At 37.1% G+C, this 21,478-nt stretch overlaps 1 protein-coding gene across 1 annotated transcript in view; it reads right to left on the reverse strand.

Annotated features, from left to right (window-relative positions):
• Positions 1 to 21,478, reverse strand: part of LOC123232497 (vomeronasal type-2 receptor 26-like) — a 40,958-nt gene that overhangs the window by 12,583 nt on the left and 6,897 nt on the right. The window contains exons 3-5 of the mRNA XM_044658946.1: positions 9,198 to 10,001; positions 7,878 to 8,105; positions 6,835 to 6,958 (exon numbers count right to left, since the gene is read on the reverse strand). Coding sequence (XP_044514881.1) covers positions 6,835 to 6,958; positions 7,878 to 8,105; positions 9,198 to 10,001 — 1,156 coding nt within the window. The remainder of the gene's footprint in view (positions 1 to 6,834; positions 6,959 to 7,877; positions 8,106 to 9,197; positions 10,002 to 21,478) is intronic.

Raw genomic sequence — 21,478 nt, forward strand, 5'->3', positions numbered from 1 at the left:
CATCTGACCCTGGATTAGAATTCAAGTCTTCCTGACTCTAACCCCATCTGTATTCACTGTACTATCTACTTACTCAACACATACTCACATTGAGCCCCCCAGAATGCACTGCACTATTATTAGGTTTTAAAGGTGGTGTGTGGGTCTGGTCCTCATCTAAAATAATGGATCACAAGTTTCCATAAATATGTTTCCCCATAATAGTTAGTCAGTTGATACAATTAGATCACAGCAATTTTTATGGCACTTTTTACTAAAAGAGAATAATAAAAATAGATTTTATAGATCATTCTCCCAGAAAACTGTGCCACCCTTTTCTCAAATACATTAGGTAGCATAAGAGGCTAGGCAAGCCTACATTTCGGAATTAAGAGATGGAACACTGAAGACGGGGAGAGAATGACAGTTGGCCAGACTGCAAAGACTTCTGGGAGGAGAACCAACAGATCTTTCAACCTTTGGGGGACAGCGAAGGAAGGAGGTTGGATTTGGGGGGGTGTAAGACCTTCAAAGTGAATCTGAAGAGTTTCCAAAGACCTTCAGTGAAGATAAACCCTTCTTCTTGATCTCTATCAGTTCCAGAACACATGGGAGAATATGAATCAACAGTTTCTTCAGTTTGGCGGGGCTGGGGGGGTAAGGGGGGAGGGTGCAGTCTGGAATTCTGTGGGAAGGTGGCCCCTGGGGCCCACAAACTTGCCTTGAACATTGCCTTGCTATATTCCTCTTTATTTAGAAATAATTCTAGTCATAGGATTGTTATTTGGGGATCAGGTCAGAGAAGCTGGGATTTGGGGAATTCAGATGAACTACTGCTATAACCCTATCCAGTGATGGACTGAAAGGGAATTTTAGGGAATCTCCTGCACCCTTTTCCTGACACCTCATATTTCATTCCTTAATCATTTTGTTCCTGAATAAACCTTCATTAGTTTCATATCAGTCAGATTCGTGTAATTGTATTTGAGGGGAGACAGAATGTGTGGGTTGAGGGAGGAAGGAAAGCAGACCTCCATTTTTAAACTGTATTTCAGCTGGGAATCTGGGGAGGCTTCTCAGGTTACATCCTGGTACAAACATCTTGTTGGGGTCCCACTTGTTTCCCCTCATAGAGAATATATTCCTCCAATTACTTAGCCCCAGCATGATCATTTAGGGGAACCCCATTTTTCAAGAAACCCAACTTTGTTTCCCTAGTAAGGAGGGGTTGCTGTGGAGGAGTAGTGGCCCTTATACATCAACCAGGGGGTCCCACCATACCCCAAATCTTCCTTACCCCCTTCTTACAGCAGCTAATCTTAGAATATTATGATAGTATAGCAAGTAAGTAAGAAACACAGCAATGTCTAGTTGCTTCTCCAGTATTTTGTGGCCTTGTTCATTTGTGTCTTCATATAGTACTCTTTGTACCTACAATCTTCACTGTAAGAATTCATTTTCTTGAGTCCATAACTGACTTTCTCCTTGTCACAGTCCTTGGAGCTATGAGTGTCAAGTGATTATCTCCTTGTATCAATGTCTTCCTGCAGAGTATGCCCCTCACTAGTACTTCAAGCAGTCTTACTCTTAGAAAGGGTTTCTCTTCTTCAAGGCTATGGTCAGTGATAGGAAGATGAGAGAAATCCCATCCCATCTTCACAAGAGTAATTCCTTCTCAAAGGCTAGGTTCTTCCTTTACTTTGGCTCATACCTCACCTGCCTGAAATTAATTGTCAATCTCTTTTACGTAGTCTCAGTGTGGAAATCAGGAAATACTGGGTATCTTCCCAATTCAGCAGAAAACAAAGTCTTTATACTTTTTCAGGGGATCATTAAATGTGGACTCCATGTTAATACAGGAATACATCTTCATCTTTGAGTTTCATCAACTGGAGTAATGAAAGAAATGCTTCCATTTACTAATAATAGGTTAAAAACTTTTAGTCTAGAAAAGCTCTTCAGACATTTTCTGAATCATATTATGATGCAAAAAGGATAGGAGAAGATAGTTATGAGAACAAAGGTTCCATTTTTGTTTTTCAACAACTGATGATAAAGACCTTATTGGAGTGGGGAATGATTGACTTAAAACAAATTGTCTGGAAATAGTAACATTCAGTCATTATAAAGTCCACTATCTGATGAAGATGTCTGGGGTTTTTTGATATTTTCAATCACACTTGTCCCTAATAGAACTCATTTACTGTTTTGGCCTGTTCACTCAGCTCAATGAGATATTCTTGAAGTTGAAATCTTCTTATCTTCTCACTACTTTGAAGAGCTCCTTGCTTTTAAAGGCAGCTAGGTTGTGCACTGGCAGGGGAGGGTGGAATAATGGGTTTAGTGTCAGGGTGATCTGAGTTCCAATCTGACCTCAGACATTTAGTAACTTCATGACCCTGCACAAATTACCTCAGGACTTCATCTGTCAAATGGGAATGCTAATAGCTTCTACCTCCATGGGTTGTTAGAAAGATGAAATAAAATACTGCTTGTAATGCATTGAAAACTTTAAGGTTATAAGGTTTATAACAAGAAGTTAAGTATTATAATATTCACTTTATGGATAAAGAGCAGAGTAGCTGGTTGGAGAACAAATAGGATTTTTGGAAGAGATCTGAGCCAAAGTTCTCTAGAATGTTGAGAGAGAGAAAGAATCTACATGACCAACTCTTAACTCTGACAGTTGCCTTGCTCCTTGGAGTAAGAGGAACAAGCTCCTGTTTCTGATTCTTTCTACTGCTTTGCCTGGAGTTGGAGGAAGAAGAAAACAGATCTTGAAGTATTTTGGTGTTTTCCTGTTCCACACCAGGGAAACACTAGAATTGAATCTATTGATTGGTTAATCAAGGCTGGTTAATGATTTCATCTCAAGAAGACCACAAAAATGCTGTTTGGCTCTTGACTCTGAGTGAACACCTCAGCTCAGTTATTTGACATCTCTGCTCATCATAACTGGAGTTATAGATAATAATTATAATTTTATAAGGATATAGTAACAGATAGTATTAGGTAAGGAAAATTTGGGGTTATTTAGTTATCAGAGAGCCAGTGTTAGCCTGTGAAACCAGGATCAAAGCAGATTCTTGTGAATCCAGTGGATGTGGGTGGAGATAGATCCCTGTAGCTTAGTAATCTTTTTTAATATCCTTATATTCTTTTATATCGTGTTATATTTCAATAAATAGTCTATTTTTATATACAAAGACTTCAGAGTGCTTCTTGCACTAAGCCCTGAGTGAAGTCCACATTTTAACTTCACCTCAAATCACAAACTGTAGGATACTTTGTACTCCACTATTTATATTGTGAAGCAAAAAATATAAAGGTCCACCCTGAGATAAAACTCCCATGGCTGGCAATTGTTTAATCCTGTTCTGTAATTCTATGGTATATTCATAAAGCTGTAAGTCTGCTTCAAGCATAGAAATGTAAGCTGTCTTAAAATCTTTTGCCTGCATTGGTGAATGTCCAAAAAGACATTTCATATGGTGAGACATGTACATCTCCTCTTGATCTAGTCTGTAGGTGGAACAGAGCTAGAGGTAAGATTTATGGCCATTTTAAGTGTGTTTCTGTGCACAATTTTCCCAGCATACTTTTGATTTCCCAGTTCAACCCGAACTCTGAGGGTGATATGGGACATGAAACTTTGGCGTGATACCAAGAGTCTCCTAAACCTGTTTTAGAATGGAATCTGTGAAATGGGTCCCTTTTCCCACATCCTCTCTTCATGGAATTGCAAATCTTGGAATGATCTCTTTCAACAAGATTTTTGTCATAAAGCTTGCTGTGTTCTTGCTAGATGGAGAACTTTCAGGCCATCTAGTTAGTTGGTCCACTATCACTAAGCAAAATGTATAATTTCCTGCTTTAGGCATGTTTATATTTGCAGGTTTTTGAATGGTGTGAATGCTAGTGGTCAGCCACGGAATGCTTTCTGCTTAAATATGCTTTGGTTGTATTTCTGGTAGATAGAGCAAGCAGAGCAGATCTCCTTTGCCACACTGGTGATTCCAGGAGCAATATAAACCTTTTTTACAGTATCTATTAATTCCTATGTCCCAAAATGAACTTTGTTGTGTATTGACTGACAGATGTGAGAGTAAAATATTTTTTGAAAGAATTTATTTTCCCACTGACACTATCCAAATCCCATGTTCTTTAAATTCTGCTTCCACTTCTGAACTTCTGTGTCTGAATGAGCTTTTTCAAGGTCCATGGTGTCAACAACAGAGAGATTCATAATGCAAGCAGGAGCATTTTGAGTTTCATATTGTGCAACCATATCAGCCCTATGATTCCCTCTTGCAACTAGGTCTTGACTTAAAGAATGCCTTTTGCAGTAGATCACTGACAATTCTTTGGGTAATTGGAAAGCTGACAGCAATTCCCAAATAATGTCTGCATGAGCAATTAATTTCCCACTAGATGTTAAAAATCTTCTTTGAAGCCAAAGGGAACCATTCTTATTATAGATTCCAAAGGAATACTTGGAATCTGTGGAAATATTTTTTCTCTTATTCTCTGCAAGCTCACATGCATTTTTGAGAGCAATTAACTCTGCACCCTGAGCACTCATATTTCTGGGTAGTGAAGCGCACCATAATATTTTAAATTCACCCAGTACTGCAGCACCTGTGAATCTTATTCCATTTCTCATGAATGAGAAACCATCAGTGAACAAGATCATATCAGGGTTGTCAAAATCCGACAGATTTTGCCTAGGTCTTTCTGCCATTTGCACTACAGTTTCACAATCATGCAATGGCTCTTCTTGTTTTGGTAAATCAGGCAATAATGTAGCTGGATTTAGAGTGTTGCATCTCTTTAGTGTTATATGTTCACTCCCTAAAAGCACTATTTCATATTTTGTCAGGCATTGGTCTGAAAATGCCTGTGTTCTGTATTTTAGCAAAAGTGTTTGAACTTCATGTGAACAATAAACTGTAAACAATAAACAAAAAAAATCGGACAGCCTAACACTAAATCTGTAGATTTTGTCACTAGTAAAGCAGGTTCTGCCACACGTCTCAAACATGGAGCTATTTCTGCAGCTATGGGATCTGATTGACTGGAGTAATATGCGACATGACATTGATTTGATCCCAAACTCTGCACCGAAACTCCTAAAGCCACTCGCTTTCACTCATGAACATAGAGCATGAATGGATTTGAGTAATCAGGGATACTGAGAGCAGGAGTGGATAATATTGCTTCCTTTAACTTTGCAATTGCTTGCAAATGCTATGTTCTTAACTTCAGTGGCTCTGACTCAGTGTCTTTTGTTAGAGCAGTCAGTGGTTTAGTGATTTCACCATAGTTTGGAATCCATTGTCTGCAAAAACTCATAGTCCCCAAGATGGCTGAGTTGCCTTTTGGTCTTTGGAGCACTCAGCTTCTGAATATGTGCTATTCTCTTTTGATAAGTGCTTTTGGACCCCTCAGACAGCACAAATTCAAGATACTGTGCATGTGGAAGATACCTTTGGATTTTTGCTTTTGATATCTTGTGTCCACTTTCATACAACTCACACAAAATATGTTTACCATCATGCTGGCACACTTTAGCAGATGATGAGACTAACAGTATATCATCCACAAAGTGGATCAGCTTACTGTCTTTGAAATGGATATTCTTCAAATCTTTAAGATTTGGGAAAATGCTGAGGGACTTTTGCAGAATCCCTGAGGGTAGACAATGCCAGGAATATTGATTTCCTTGCCATGTGAATGCAAATATCTTCTGTAAGTCTTTTTGTTTAGGTTTTGAGAAGAAAGCAGAACATAAATCAACCATGGTGAAATATTTTTCATGAAATAGGAACAATGGAGTTGTGTTAGTTAAAATCACCTGAGGTTCTATTTGGAAGGATTGAACCTCAATATATTGTTTGACAAACTTCTGTGGACCTGTGGGGGTCCTTAAAACTACATTTCCCGTGATCCAACAGGTTTCATGGGTTTCCTGTTTTGGATTACGTATTCAAGGTGAGGGACTGTTTTAAGTATGGGGTAGTGACTTGGAACTTCCTCTTTAGCTACCTGAGCTTGCAGAGAGAGGAAAGTTAAATGGCGGAGGTGTGATGTTGGAATAGGTTTCTTACAGGCGCGTGGTCAGTTTATCTCTATCAGCATGGCTTTTATTAAAATACTATTTTCCCTTTTGATTTTGGCCCTCATAATTTTTAATTATAACAGAGTAGTTAGAGCTTGGTCAGGCATGAGAGATGCCAGGATCATCCACTATATTCTGGGCTATTACTAGTCATGCTAACTTTTTGTCTTGCCACTGGATTTCAATGACACTGGAAGAGAGTGAGGCTACTGATTTTTTTCAACTGCCACACTTAAATCCAATTCATGAAAGTCTTGACATCACTCAATGACATCATTGATCCTCTTCAAAAGTGAAGAACAAACACCTACAGAATAGTAGGAAAAGCATTGACTCAGAGGACCTCTGAGGAGATCATAACTCTCATACTTCCTGTGTGACCTTGGGAAAGTCACTTAACATCACTAAGTCTCAGCAACCACCCCACATTCTTTGGTTGATCAAATGAGGAACTTGAGAAAGATGGTTCTTGAGGTTTCTTCCAATTCTAGAGATATCATCCTACATATGCATTCACTTGATACTTATTCCCATGCCTTGGTGTGCAATACTTAAAAGAAGCCAAGATGATGAGATCCATAAACAGAAAAAAAGAGGCAAGTCCCTCTAGGGGCTGCATATCTTGTTACTTTATCATGAGTGTTTCAATAAATTCTATATGACCCCAAAAGCCTAATTAATGCCAGTCTTTTATGTTTTCATTGGGTGGGTTAGAGAAAACAATTTCAAATACTTACTGATTTGATGAGAAATCTCCCCCTCTGGGCATGGAGAACAATCAAAGCAGCAGATGGGCTCTCCTTCCCTTTGGGTTTTCCTGAATCCAGGGGCACAGCTATCACTGCACACAGCATTGAGAGTCTGAACAGTGATAAGAGAAGAAAGTGTTTGCAGGGTCTGGGCCATAAGAATAGATGGTAGATTGTTTTATGAGAATATCACTTTGGAAAGGCAAAGAAATCTGAGTTGTAGGAGAGCAATGGGCCTTCTCCATGGACCATAAATCAATAAACACATGCAGTACAATGTTTACTAGATCAGTATTCATGGGATATGATTTAATAGCCATTCACCAACAACTATCTGACTTTAGCTGGCTTGCTTCTCTGCTCTGGGTTTCAGATTCTTCATCTGGAAAAGGAAATTTTTGGACCTCAAAAGTTCCTTTAAGATATAAGAATCTATAATTGTAGAAGTAATTTTGTTCATTTTAAAAACCTTGACTGTTTAACAAATCACAAAACACTGAACAAAAATATTTTCACATAATTTTTATCCATATAAGGGGTAAGGCAACAGAGTTGAAGGATGTGATAGAATTGATTATGCAGTGGAAAGCAAATAGCAAATCCTATACTAATCTGGTAGGTATATTTTGGCAAACTAAATTATTTTAGAATATTCAGAAATGTAGCTAATATTAAAAATAGGTGTCAAACCCATTTTCTATTCCACTAAACAGAACTGCATGTTGAAAATGTCTTTGCTTTAGCTGAATGGTTGATTTGGATGTGAATGGATGATTTACCATGACACAGCCTATAAAATATTGTAAGATGTGGGAATTTCACATATTACATGAAATTTTCTGGGAGGAAAGAGAGACAGGGAGCAGAGGAAGATTTTCTCTGTTAAAATATGTCTATGCCAAGGTTAATAGGAATAAATAATATATATTCATGATCTGAAAACTTAAAAAGCTCTTTCAGGAGATGACCTAAGAAATAAGATGTATTTCCATTTTTGGAAGCCTTGAATTAACATTGAAATTCCTTTTGACCTTTGACTCAAATGAGCCCCACACTATGGCCTCCTTAGAAATGGTGAAATCTTGACCAAAAGGAGCACTGGGGATAAATTGTCCAACTTTCACAAGAGTTTCAGTCCCATTTTGAAAGAACAAGTATTTCAAAATGTCATAATCAGTTTCAGAACTTCCTGTGGCATCCAAAAACACCTGGTCACCAGCACTGTTGTTAAAGCAGGTGTTCTTCAGAAAAGGGTGGAGCTGAAAGGGAAAAGAAGTGAGTCACCACTTAGTATCCAAGGACAAGTCTCTTACCAAAGCAAGACTTAGGGAAATTTAGGAGATCCTAGGACTCATGACCCAAAGTTTGTGCTTTTGTTTGGTGGGGGCAATAAACATTCTGGTTTCCACAAAAGCACATGTAGAAAGCAGACTCTGTCCTCTAAGGAAATACTTTCATGTTTTAAGCACCAAGAACAGTTATTTTTATTTACATGAGCACTTTTTAATTTTTTAATTTTATATTCATTTTATTCCAACAACAAATTTAAAAATAAGTTTTCTAAAGTTATATGCTTCATGTTGTTTCCCTCCCTTCTTTTCTCCCCCTCCCAGAGTTGACAAGTAATTCCACTGGGTTATATATGTATTATCATTCAAAACATATTTCCATATTATTCATTTCTGTAAGAATAATCTTATAAAACCAAAACACGAAATGATATACCCAAATAAACAAGTGATAAATCATGTTTTCATTTGCATTTCCACTCCAATAGTTCTTTCTCTGGAAGTGGATAGCCTTCTTTTTCATAAATCCCATTGCATTGTCCTGGATCAATGTATTACTATTAGTAGCAAAGTCTATCACATTTGAATGTCCCACAATATTTCAGTTACTGTGTATGATATTTTCCTAGATCTGCTTATTTCACCCTGCATCATTTTATGTAGGTCTTTCCAGAGCTTTCTAAAATCATCCTGTTCATAATTCCTTGCAGCAAAATAGTAACCTATCACCATCATGTGCCACAGTTTATTCAGTCATTCCCCAATTGAGGAACATTCTTTTAATTTCCAATTCTTTGAAACCACCAAAAGCACAACTACAAATATTTTTGTTCAAACAGGTCCTTTTCTATTTTTAAAATCTCTTTGGGATACCGACCTAGTAGTGGTATTGTTGTATCAAGAGGTATGTAGTCTTTTAAAGCTCTTCAATTTGCCTTCCAGAATGGATACATCAATTCATGTCACCAGCAATGCATTAGTGTCCCAATATTGCCACATTACCTCCAACATTTATTATTTTCTTTTACTCTCATATTGATAAATCTGATAGCTTAATGTTACCTGCCAAGGTTGGGGCACCCAGGGTTCTCCAACTCTTACAGGTGCTCTCTCTGTGATCACCAGGAGCATTTCATGAAGGGCCAAGGCCACAGCATGCACAGCATTGTAGATGGTATAACTCAGACTAGACATAGTCATGTCAAAGAAGCGCAGAGGCAGAGTCTCCAAGGAGGCATTCGGTGAGCATTCGTGTTCTTTTTGATTTTTAAGTTTTTCTTGATCTTTGAATGCTGAGCACCAGAACTCCTTAAGTACAATGTCCTCTGGGTATTTAGCAGGATTTACTGTCCTGAGAAAGTGCTTGAAACCAGGTATTTCCTTTGTCATCTGGGAAAATGAAAGTGCTCCATGGAAACTATAGCCATCATCCCAATTGGGTCTCATGGTGATGTCCCAATGAGATGTGGTAATCCAGACCTTCCATAAGAAATAAAAAAGAGGCTGTGAATATCTAAGGATCATGAGTGAATCTGTGTCACCATGAATAATGATCACTCTGACTGAGGATTGTATGATACGTGGCATGAACATATCATGAGATTCTGTATGTCTTCTTTCACTGACTGGCAGCTTCTCAGTGTAGGCCAGACAAATACCATGCTTGACCATATGCCCCCTTATGTCCCATAGGAATTGTTCACCTCTCATATCATCTGTGGTCACCAGACCTATCCATGTCCATTCAAAATATGCTATTAATCTGACAATACCATGGAGTAGGGATGAGTCCCTTTGGGCCACTTGGAAGACAGAAGGAAAGTGAGCCTTGTTACTCAGGATGGAATCAAAAGGCCCATAGCTGATCTGGTTGGGAAAGAAAAACGGGGCATTTTGGTTTTTGCACCTCTCATATTGTTGAGCAAATTTCAGCAACATATAGTCAGTAAATTTATGTTTTATTAGAAGAAAGGTGGTGGATTTAAGAATTCCCTACTCATTATTTACAATTATATCTAAATTTGTTTAGTTATTCAGTATCAAACAATTAAATAATTCTTCATATTTTTAGAGGAATAATAATTAAAGCAATATGGATTAAAAAATCAATAATCTCAAGAGAAATTGTGAAAATAATTATGAAAGAAGAATATAATAGGACCAGATCTCAAACTTTACTACAAAGCTGTAATAATTGAAACAATAAGACAACATAAAAGAAGAAATTTGAGGAGCAAAGAGAAAGCTACCTTTCAGATTTATGGATTGGGAAAGAATTAATGACCAATCATGTCCTGAAAGTTATCCAAAACTAAAACTCCTAGGAATATTCTTTTTTTTAAAAATAATTTTATATTTTTAGAAAAATTTTCCATGGTTACATAAGTCATGTTTTTACTTTCCCCTTCACCCTTTCCCCCCCTCCTCCACTGTAGCTAATTTGCATTTCCACTGGTTTTAATATGTGTGGTCAGTCAAGACTTATTTACACATTATTGATAGTTACATGGGTCTGGTCATTTCAGGTCTACATCCCCAATCATGTCCTCATTAACCCAAGTGTCCAAGCAGTTGTTTTTCTTCTGTGTTTCTACTCCTGGAGTTCTTCCTCTGAATGTGGGTAGTGTTCCTTTCCATAAATCCCTCAGAATTGTCTTGGGTCATTGCATTGCTGCTAGTACAGACGTCCATTACATTCACTTTTACCACAGTATATCAGTCTCTGTGTACAATGTTCTTCTGGCTCTGCTCCTTTCACTCTGCATCAATTCCTGGAGGTCTTTCCAGTTCACATGGAATTTCTCCAGTTTATTATTCCTTTGAGCACAATAGTATTCCATCACCAACGTATACCACAATTTGTTCAGCCATTCCCCAATTGAAGGACATACCCTTGCTTTCCAGTTTTTTGCCACCACAAAGAGCGCAGCTATAAATATTTTTGTACAAGTCTGTTTATCTATGATCTCTTTGGGGTACAATCCCAGCAATGGTATTGCTGGATGAAAGGGCAGGCATTCTTTTATTGCTCTTTGGGCATAGTTCCAAATTGCCCTCCAGAATGGTTGGATCAGTTCAGAACTCCACCAGCAGTGCATTAACATCCCAATTTTGCCACATCCCCTCTAACATTCATTACTCTCCCCTGCTATCATTTTAGCCAATCTGTTAGGTGTGAGGTGGTACCTCAGAGTTGTTTTGATTTGCATTTCTTTAATTATTAGAGATTTAGAACACTTTCTCATGTGCTTATTGATACTTTTTATTTCTTTATCTGAAAATTGCTTATTCATTTCCCTTGCCCATTTATTAATTGGGGAATGGCTTGATTTTTTTTATACAATTGATTTAGCTTCTTGTATATTTGAGTAGTTAGACCTCTGTCAGAATTTTTTGTTACACAGATTTTTCCCCAGTTTGTTGTTCCCCTTATGATTTTGGTTGCATTGTTTTTCTTTGTACAAAACCCTTTTTAATTTAATCAAAATTATTTATTTTACATTTTGTAATTTTCTCTAACTCTTGTTTGGTTTTAAAATCTTTCCTTTCCCAGAGATCTGACAAGTATACTATTCTGTGTTTACCTAATTTACTTACAGTTTCCTTCTTTATATTTAAGTCTTTCACCCATTCTGCATTTATCCTGGTGTATGGTGTGAGATGTTGATCTAAACCTAATCTCTCCCATATTGTTCTCCAATTTTCCCAGCAGTTTTTGTCAAATAGTGGATTCATGTCCCAAAAGTTGGGCTCTTTGGGTTTATCATACACTATCTTGCTGACATCACTTACCCCAAGTGTTTTCCACTGATCCTCCCTTCTGTCTTTTAGCCAGTATGATATTGTTTTGATGACTGCTGCTTTATAGTATAGTTTAATATCTGGTACTGCTAAGCCACCTTCCTTCATGTTTTTTTTTCATTATTTCCCTTGATATTCTTGATCTTTTGTTCTTCCAAATAAACTTTGTTATAGTTTTTTCTAATGTAGTAAAAAAAAAGGTTTTTGGTAGTTTGATAGATATGGCACTAAATAAGTAAATTAATTTGGGTAGAATGATCATTTTTATTATGCTAGCTTGTCCTACCCATGAGCACTCAATGTTTTTCCAATTGTTTAGATCTAGTTTTACTTTTTTGGAAATTGTTTTGTAGTTATGTTTGTATAATTCCTGTTTTTGTTTTGGTAGATAGATTCCTAAGTATTTTATTTTGTCCAGGGTAATTTTAAATGGTGTTTCTCTTTCTACCTCTTGCTGCTGTGATATGTTGGAATATTCTAGCAAACAAGCCATCAATGAACCACCTAAGAAAAAATCCCCAGGGCCAGTTGGATTCACAAGTCAATTCTATCAAACATTTAAACTACGAGTATTCCCAATACATATACTCTTTGGGAAAATGGGAAGAGAAGTATTCCTACAAAATTTTTTCTATTAAACAAATATGATATTATTACCTAATCCAGAAAGAACAAAAACAGAAAGAAAATTATAGGCCAGGTCGCCTGAGGTACCAGAAAGGAAAGAAGGTTGTGGAGGTTGAAGTCTAGTTCTCAGACTCACCATATCCTCTCGCTCACCCCTTGTAGTGCTAACTCTCAAAGAGTTCACGAGAAGGCAACAAGTCCTTCTTCTATACAGAAATATTTTACAAGCAATTCGGGAGGTACCAAATAAACATGACCACAAATATCTACAGAACTTGGCAAGGGAAGAATTCAAAAGAAATAAAAGTGCCACAGAAGAGGTAAGGATGAACAAGAACTTGAACTGGTGGCAACAGCCTCCCCTTTCACTACTTTCCAGCATCTTTTCATTTAAGGGAAATAATCAGAATGATGATTACCCAGGAAAACCTACAACTGAAGGAATTGGAGAAAACGTTGAACTTAGCAAAAGCATAACTTCATAACTTCCCTAAGGGGTTTTCAAAATTTGTGTCAGAGTACTACAAGGTAAATGGAGTTTTAAACTCATTGCAAAGATTAGGAATTTAAGGTGTTTGTAACATCCCTTGCCTAGTGATCATTTCACTGCAAAGTCAAAAAATATGCTACATTTGTGCAAAATAGCCACATATGGACCCTGGCTTTTGTTAAAGAAGTAAACAAAGTAAAGAACGTCTTCGGAGTTGTCTTAGTGGTGAAAAATAAATACCACGGACTTGTTTTATAATTTTGGATATGCTGTCAGGTTTAGTGAGAAATAACACAAACCAAAACATAACATTGGTAAAAAATCATTAAATATATGTTTTCTTGCATGTCATAAAAAATAAAAAAAAGAAAATTACAGGCCAATTTCCCCAATGAATGTACTGGCAAATATTTTGGATAATGTGAAAGTAAAGAGAATATAGCAATATATCACAAGGATTATTCACTATGGCCAGGTGGGATTTATACCAGGAATGTAGGGACAGTTTAATATTAGGAAAACAATCAACATAATTGACTATACCAATAACCAAACTAACATAAATGATATGATCATCTTGATGCAGAAAAAGCCTTCAACAAAATACAACACCCATTCCTATTAAAAACACTAGAAAACATGGGAATAAATGGGTCATTCTTTAAAATGATAAGCAGTACCTACTTAACCATCAGCAATGGGGATAAGTTAGAAGCCTTCCCAATAAGATCAATAATGAACCAAGGCTGCCCCTTACTACCACTAATGTTTAATATTGTATTAGAAATGCTACCCTTAGTAATAAGGAAAGACCACTTGACTTCTGGAGAGTGGAGCTGCTCTCCAGTGCTGAAGTCCACCAGTTCAGTCATATAGACTGTTGTCAATCAAACCTAGCATAGTTGTCAGCTATTTAGTGCTGAAGTGGTGAATTAAAGATGTTGAGTAGAGCCTTACTTTACCATTGTGGCTTCTAATTTTACTCAATTAATTTTTTTATCAGGTATTATTTCCTCATTATTCTTGTATGTTTGTCAACATGTTACTGGGAATAATGGAAGTTGTACATGCTTGTTTGATGTGGATATTATATCTGTTTTTGACAGTGATTCCTAATTATTGTTACACATTACTTGGTTGGGAATTTCTAAAGCCATTGATGAGATTATCAATGCAGCATGTCTGTTCCTATTTACTGGTTGTTTTCATTGGTTTTGCAATTGTGTACAAATATTGATGGGTTTTTATTGTAACTCTATGTAAAATCAAGTGTTTTTACTTGGATATTCAGACTCAGAGATAAAACAAATGATGGTAATAATGCAAGCAAAGCTGGATATGATGGGAAAATATTTTAATGCAACTCTTGTAAATAACAGTGTAAATGGCAAAATACTGGTTTTGACTTTGTGAATGTTGATATGATTGTTGTTGAGAAATTAGCAGAGGAAAGTGATATATCAAAGACTCCCAATAGGCTCAAAATGGAAACAGAGGCCCTAAGTACAAATCCTGCTTCCCTGTTCCCTTTAAGAGACCTGCTTTTATTTCACCTGATAATGGAATTGTTCATCTGAAGTCACACAAGCAGTTCTCAGCTGCAGAGTTAGATGCAAGTAAATGGAGAACCCCCACGTTTTTGACAAGCCCAACACAGTGATCAGAGAATTTAAACAGGCAGTGAAAATCTATGCAGATTATGTTGATTTCTTTTTGTTCATTTTAAGAATTATTAATGAAAAGAGAGAGACAACAATTTATTGAACAAACTAGAAATAATCCTCCTTTAACACCATGGCCAGAGCAGTATGAAGAATTGGATTTAAATTCAGAGGTCAATTATAGAAATCTGAAACAAGCTAGAGAATCTATAATTGAGGTTATGAAAAGGAATTCCAGAAGACCTGATGCATGGCCAAAATCTGAGAGAATTAACAGGATATTGGAGAGTCACCAGCAGGTTTTCTAGACAGATTAACAGATGTAGCAGAGATGCAATTGGGGCTCAATGTTCCTTTTGAAGAGACAATTGTTCTTATAAAAAGAGTATTTGTAAACAATGCTTGCTCTGCAGTAAGGTAATTTTTAAGAACCACTGTCCTGAATGGGAGATTATGAGTTTGGAGGAATTAAAGAGGAAAGGTACTTATGTATTTGCAGCTGACAGGGATAAAACTACTGCTGATAAAGATTCCATTATTGAGGATTAAAAAAGACAATTGTAAGATGCAAAAAGAAAGGCAAAAGATAGTAAGATCAAAGAAGTAAAGGTGGTAGCAGCATGGAGAGCAGTGCAGCCTAGAAATTAATATGTTTCTAGGGAAAAGAGGTCTGGAGCTCTAAGGTGTCATTTTTGTATTGGTGTGGCACATTTTGTAAGAGAATGTTGCTATAGGGGACAATTCTCAAGGCAATTGAATAGAGGAAATGGACATAATAATGGTTATAATAATGGATGGAGACAGAATTTTTTTTAAAACCATTACCTTCCGTCTTGGAGTCAATACTGTGTATTGGCTCCATGGCAGAACAGTGGTAAGGGTAGGCAATGGGGGTCAAGTGACTTGCCCAGGGTCACACAGCTGAGAAGTGTCTGAGGCCAGATTTTGGAGACAGAATTTTAATGGGTGGAATAACAACAATAGAAAACAAAATCAAGATCAGATTAATGGAAATGTGTGTCCTAATGCATGTTGCCAAGGAGTTTAAGCACCAATTTTGCATACAATGCAAGATTGGGGGAAGTCAGGAGAAAGACTGAAGTATAGCCAGGTAGTTAGTGACCAGAAGGGAGATCAGAACAAAGAAGTATGTCCTTTATGATGGTGTCCCAGGAGTTCTCAAGTGTTGGGTGAATCAATGAAAAGAGGATTTAAGGTTAATGATATTGGATGTAATGAGGATAAAGTTAATGAATCTTTAAATAATGTAATTAAAACAAATGAAAATGTAATTAATGTTAATGAATATGAGGAAAATGAGAATTGTGATGTAAAAATAGTTGAAAATTCTATTAATTGTGCAATAATTGAAAATAATGGAGAATGTGAAATGGACAAGGAAAATGTGATTGTAAATGTGAACAATGGAACTAAGGTAGAGGTTAAGGGGCCAATGAGAGTAGTGCTACCTCAGAAGAATGTGAAAAAGATGTAAAATCCTGGGAAAGTCATCCAAATCAAGTAGATGTGTGTTTGGATGGACAGGAGATGAGTGAGCTTTGTACTGATGTTACTGTGTTAGCTCCAGTGTTGGAGACATTCCAACCACAAAATAGCAGAGAACCACATGTGTCTGTGACTATTGGAGACCAGATATATGATCTGGTTGATATGGAGGTGAGTAAATCAATATTTCAAAGTCCTCCTGAGAACTGTACAGCTATTGGTACAATGGAGGTAATAGGAGCTACAGGAAGACCACAAACAGTAGCAAAATTACAACCAAAACTGATTACTTTAGGCCCACTATCTGTGAAGCATGCATTTTTGTATGCTAGAATGCCCAATGAATCTCTTGGGTAGAGATTTATTTTGTAAACTGAGGGCTATGATCTCTCATTGGAGATATTTCATTACAGCTACCAGAAGAATCTTTGAAAGCCTTTCCAATATTTTTCTTACATCCAGTGAGTACAGAAGGTGACTCAGGTTCAACTTATCCAATACCTGAGGATATTCCTATGGATCTTTGGTCAAAGTCTTCTACAGATGTGGGTTTGTTGAAATCAGTTACTCCAGTCAGGGTGAGGACTAAGGGAGGACCAGTTCCTTTTGTGTCTCAATATCTCTTGACTAAAGAAGCAATTGAGGGAATAAGACAAATCATAGAATCCCTAGTACAACAAGGGATCTTAATACCTTGCTTCTCAGAATTTAATACACCTATTCTTCCTGTTAAAAAGCCAAAGTTGAGAATGGAAGACCTGTGTATCTTTTTATTTAAGATTTAATGGCTGTCAATGATCATGTGATCAAAACTCATCCTGTTGTGTGAAGTCTATCAGCTATAATTTCTTCCATTCCAAGCCAGCTAAGATATTTCACTGTGGTAGACTTATGCTTAGCTTTTTTCTCAATTACAATACATGAGAATTCTCAAAAGGTCTTTGCTTTTACATGGGAAAAGACACAATGGACCTGGGCTTGTTTACCTTAAGGGTTCTCAGATTCACCAAGCCAATTTTCACAAATTTTGAACGCAGAACTTAAAATTATACAACTCAAGGAGAGTAAATTGGTGCATTTTGTGGATGATACTCTCCTTGAGTCCCCAAATGCAAAAGTTCGTCTTAGAGATAGCAAAATTATTTTCTTAGAAATGTAGAAGTGTGAACATAAGGTATCCAAGCAAAATTACAGTGGGTTTTGCCTAGAGTGCAATATCTAGGTTTTGTGTCATCAGAGGGTTCAAGAAGTATCATGCAGAAAAAATAGCTGATATCCAAAAACTGACTGCTCCAAAAACAAAAAAGCCGCTCAGAGCTGTTCTTGGAACAACTTTGGTTCTGTAGACAGTGGAAACTTGGTTACAGCCAAATAACAAAATGCCTTACAGATTTGACTAGGAATATAGAACCTGAACCTCTGAAACCTAAGCCTGAACATCTGCAAGCCTTGCCTAAGCTTAAAGAAGCCATTTTATCTGCTCCTGCTTTGGGTATCCCAGACTTATTAAAATCATTTCAATTGTTTTTTAATGAGACCAAGGGAATTCCTTCTGGGGTATTAACACAGACTTTGGGACAAAGTTATTATCCTATTGGGTATTATAGTTGTGAGCTTGATCCAATAGTCACAGCAAATGTACCTTATCTAAGAGGGTAGCTGCTGCTGCTATATTCTTTCAGAAGTCAGCAGATTTACTTTTGGGATGTCCATGGACTCTATACTGTTCACATCAAATAGAAGCACCAATGAGGAAATTTTGTACTTAAGCTTATTCAGATCAAAGAATTTCTAAATATGAAATTATTCTCCTGGGTAGTGAGAACATCAAGTTGAGGAGGTGTAGTGTATTAAATACAGCTATGCTTCTTCCTGATCTACCAAAGAATGATGAGCCATTACATGAGCGTGTGGAAGTAGTTAATTTGGTGGACGTGCCTAGGATCAATTTGAAAGACACTCCTATTGAAAATCCAGACTTGGTTTTGTTCACCAATGGTTCTTCATATCTGTGTAATGGTATTCATTGTACTAGTGCTGCAGTGGTCACAGAATTTGAGTGGTATGGCTCATTACCTGGAAATCTTAGTGCCCAGGAAGCAGAGTTAGTGGTATTGAAATAAGCCTGTCTTCTAGTTGATGGTAAAAGTGCTAGTATCTATATAGACTCTCAGTATGCTTTTTCAGTATGTCACGCAAATAGGAAAGATCTATAAACAGCAAAGCTTTATTACTGCATCAGGAAAAGCAACTGCACATTAAGAAATAATAATTGAGTTGTTGTATGCTATCCAGAAACCAAAACACCTCACAGTAATCCATTGCAGAAGCCATACTTGTGGTAGAGACTCAGTTTATAAAGGAAATCATAGAGCTGATGTAACTGCAAAGTATGCAGCCCAAAATGCCCCAGTGTATGTTATGAATCTGTCAACTATTGAGTCTGATGATTTACAAAAAAGTTTATGTAGACTCAGAGATTCAAAAATGGAAGGAGAAGTTTGGAGCAGGGAAAGAACATGGTATATGGGTTGCAGACACTGGGAAACTGCTATTACCAAAAGATTTTTACGCCTATTTCTGTCAAGCCATTCATACAAAATGTCATTTTGATACACAAGCTTTAGTGGATCCTGTAAAGAAATAATGTATAGCACTAAGAATAAGTACTGTTGCAAATAAGATCTATAGTAGTTGTTCTGTTTGCCAAAAACTTCAATCAACATGCATTCAAAAAGGAAGGTTTAGGTGGTAGAACTTTGGCATACTGCCCATTCAAGAGTTTGCAAATTGATCATATAAGCATGCCCAAAGCTGGAAGATACACATTTTGTCTTGTAGTTGTTGATAGTTTAACAAAGTGGCCTGAAGCTTTTCTGTCTACTACAAATGCAGCTAGTTTTGCAGTGAAAGTGTTGCTTAGGGGAATTGTTCCTAGATTCAATGTACCAGTTACCATAGATGTGGTTAAAGGATCTCATTTTACACAAGATTTTCTGAAAAGAGTTTTTGAGAATCTAGGAATAACACCTAAGTTTCATGTTCCTTATCATCCACAAATTTCAGGTCAATTCAGTTCACGTGGAGCATTTGAATTGTTATAATTAAAAACACTACTCCTCTCCCTACTAGATGTAGATGTAGGTAGATGGAGGATAGGGAGAGGATATGATGACACCTCTCCTTTATAACAGTTGACCAGGCAGGATCCTTTAGATCAATGGATGATATCCCTTCAGGACCCACCTGGAGTTAATTGGTATTATTTATTGGGCTCTTCAGCTTGGTAACATTGTAATCTGACTGCGTGACTCCCTCCCCAAATAAGCTTTGAATAATCAATTTCAGGAATGTACTTTAAAACTTTGAATATATTTGGCAAAGAAGGATAATGGTATGGGATAGAGGTATTGGAGACCCTAAATTAAATGATAGTAATAAATCTCTAAACTGCAGGCAAATGAAGGAATCAAGATGATAACTTCTCTCTGGTACAGCCTGGCCAGGGCCACACCAGAGCAGGCAAACTGCTGTATAATCTTTCAGCTTCTTCTTCAGTAGATGCCAAGTCTAATCAGTTTGAGATATCCACCCCTTTTCCACCCTCTTCTTCTTCTGCCCACTTCCAGGATCCCTCCCGGGCCCTGGGAAACCTAGATAAATAAGATGCTTGACTTCCTAATATCTAGGGGCAGTAGAATCAGAGATGGTGGTCTGATACAGGTTGATGACAATACAGAAAACACAGGAGGAGCTTGCAGCGTTGAGTTTGCAAGTCTCAATTACCCCAAAGACCAGGATCCACTGATCTCCAAAAGACCCAAGAACCTCTGCCAGGGCTCCCAACTGCCCTCTCCTGTGTCCTCATGCCTCCCTGGGAACATTCCGACATCCAACTGATCCACCTGTCAATCACCGAGTGAACTTCTAGCTCCCAGAGATTCAGTATAACAGAACATGGAACTCAAGACTACTGTGGGGAAATTTTTTGCTGAAATTCATCTAAAATGGCAAGATATTCTTCCCATAGCTTTGTTTTTTCTGTGTACAAGACCTAGAACAGATTTGCATGTATCATCTTATGAAATGCTCTTTGGACATGCTCAATTGCAAGGGAAAAAATACATCTCTCTTAGGGGGAAATAATCTAATTGCTTCATATTTAAGTGTTTTACAACAAAGGCTTAGAGAACTGCATGATATGGGAGTATTGGTACAGTCTGGTCCATTGGATTATTCTCTCCATAATTTTCAACCAGATGATATGGTATATGTGAAAATTTGTGTGAAAACATTGGCTGCAAAAGAGAGTTGGGTTGGTCCTTATACTATTGTGTTAATTTCATCTTCATCAGTGAAAGTATTAGGAAGAAATTCTTGGTTTCATTGTTCTCATGTAAAATTAGCTCATCATCAATTGATGATGAGACTGTAGAAATAGTAAAAGCAGAAGGAGAAATTGGAGAAGAAGAAGGAGGAGGAAAAGGAGGAGGAGGAAGAAGGAGAAGGAGAGGAAGAGTAAGAGGAAGGAGAGGAAGAGGAAGAGGAGGAAGAGGAAGAAGAGGAAGAGGAAGAAGAGGAAGAAGAAGGACAAGGAGGAGGAGGAGAAGGAGAAAGAAGAGAAGGATAAGGAGGTGAAGGAGGAGAAGGAGAAGAAAGAAGAAGAGTTGGAGAATAGCTGTGAGGCAGAAAGCTGAGATTTCATCAGGCAAATAGAGTCTGCAATCAAAAATATGAGTAAGGAGAGCACCATTCCAGTGAAAGAAGACATTCTGATGGAAGAGGACATTCCTTTGAAGAGGACATAGACATTGAAGGACATTGTGCAGAGACTGAAGGATTTGTAGCTAATAAGCAGATAAAGACTAAAGAAAATTTTCAATGAAGAGGATCAAGTGATTGATGGACTAATGTTTCTAAGAATTTGGGTAATGTAACTTAGCAACATAGCATATTTTCATAACGCATTCAACAATATATATTACTGCCATGGAATGTGGAGAAAAAAGATTTCTTCAGAGAAGAGGAGAAGATGGAAAGTCTGAATTTTTGGTAGGTATATTGCATGCAACAGAAACATAACATAACATGACATGACATAGCATAAATAGCAACACAACATAAACATATACATATAAACATAAACACAAACATGGTTAGGATACAATTGATTCAAATAGTGAATGAATGAATAATTACTTAGTATAGGATTTAGTTATATATAAGTGTCCATGTAGGTAAATGGATACTGTTTAGAT

Source organism: Gracilinanus agilis, chromosome 1 (assembly GCF_016433145.1).
Source record: "Gracilinanus agilis isolate LMUSP501 chromosome 1, AgileGrace, whole genome shotgun sequence".
In the NCBI taxonomy this organism is placed as follows: Eukaryota; Metazoa; Chordata; class Mammalia; order Didelphimorphia; family Didelphidae; genus Gracilinanus; species Gracilinanus agilis.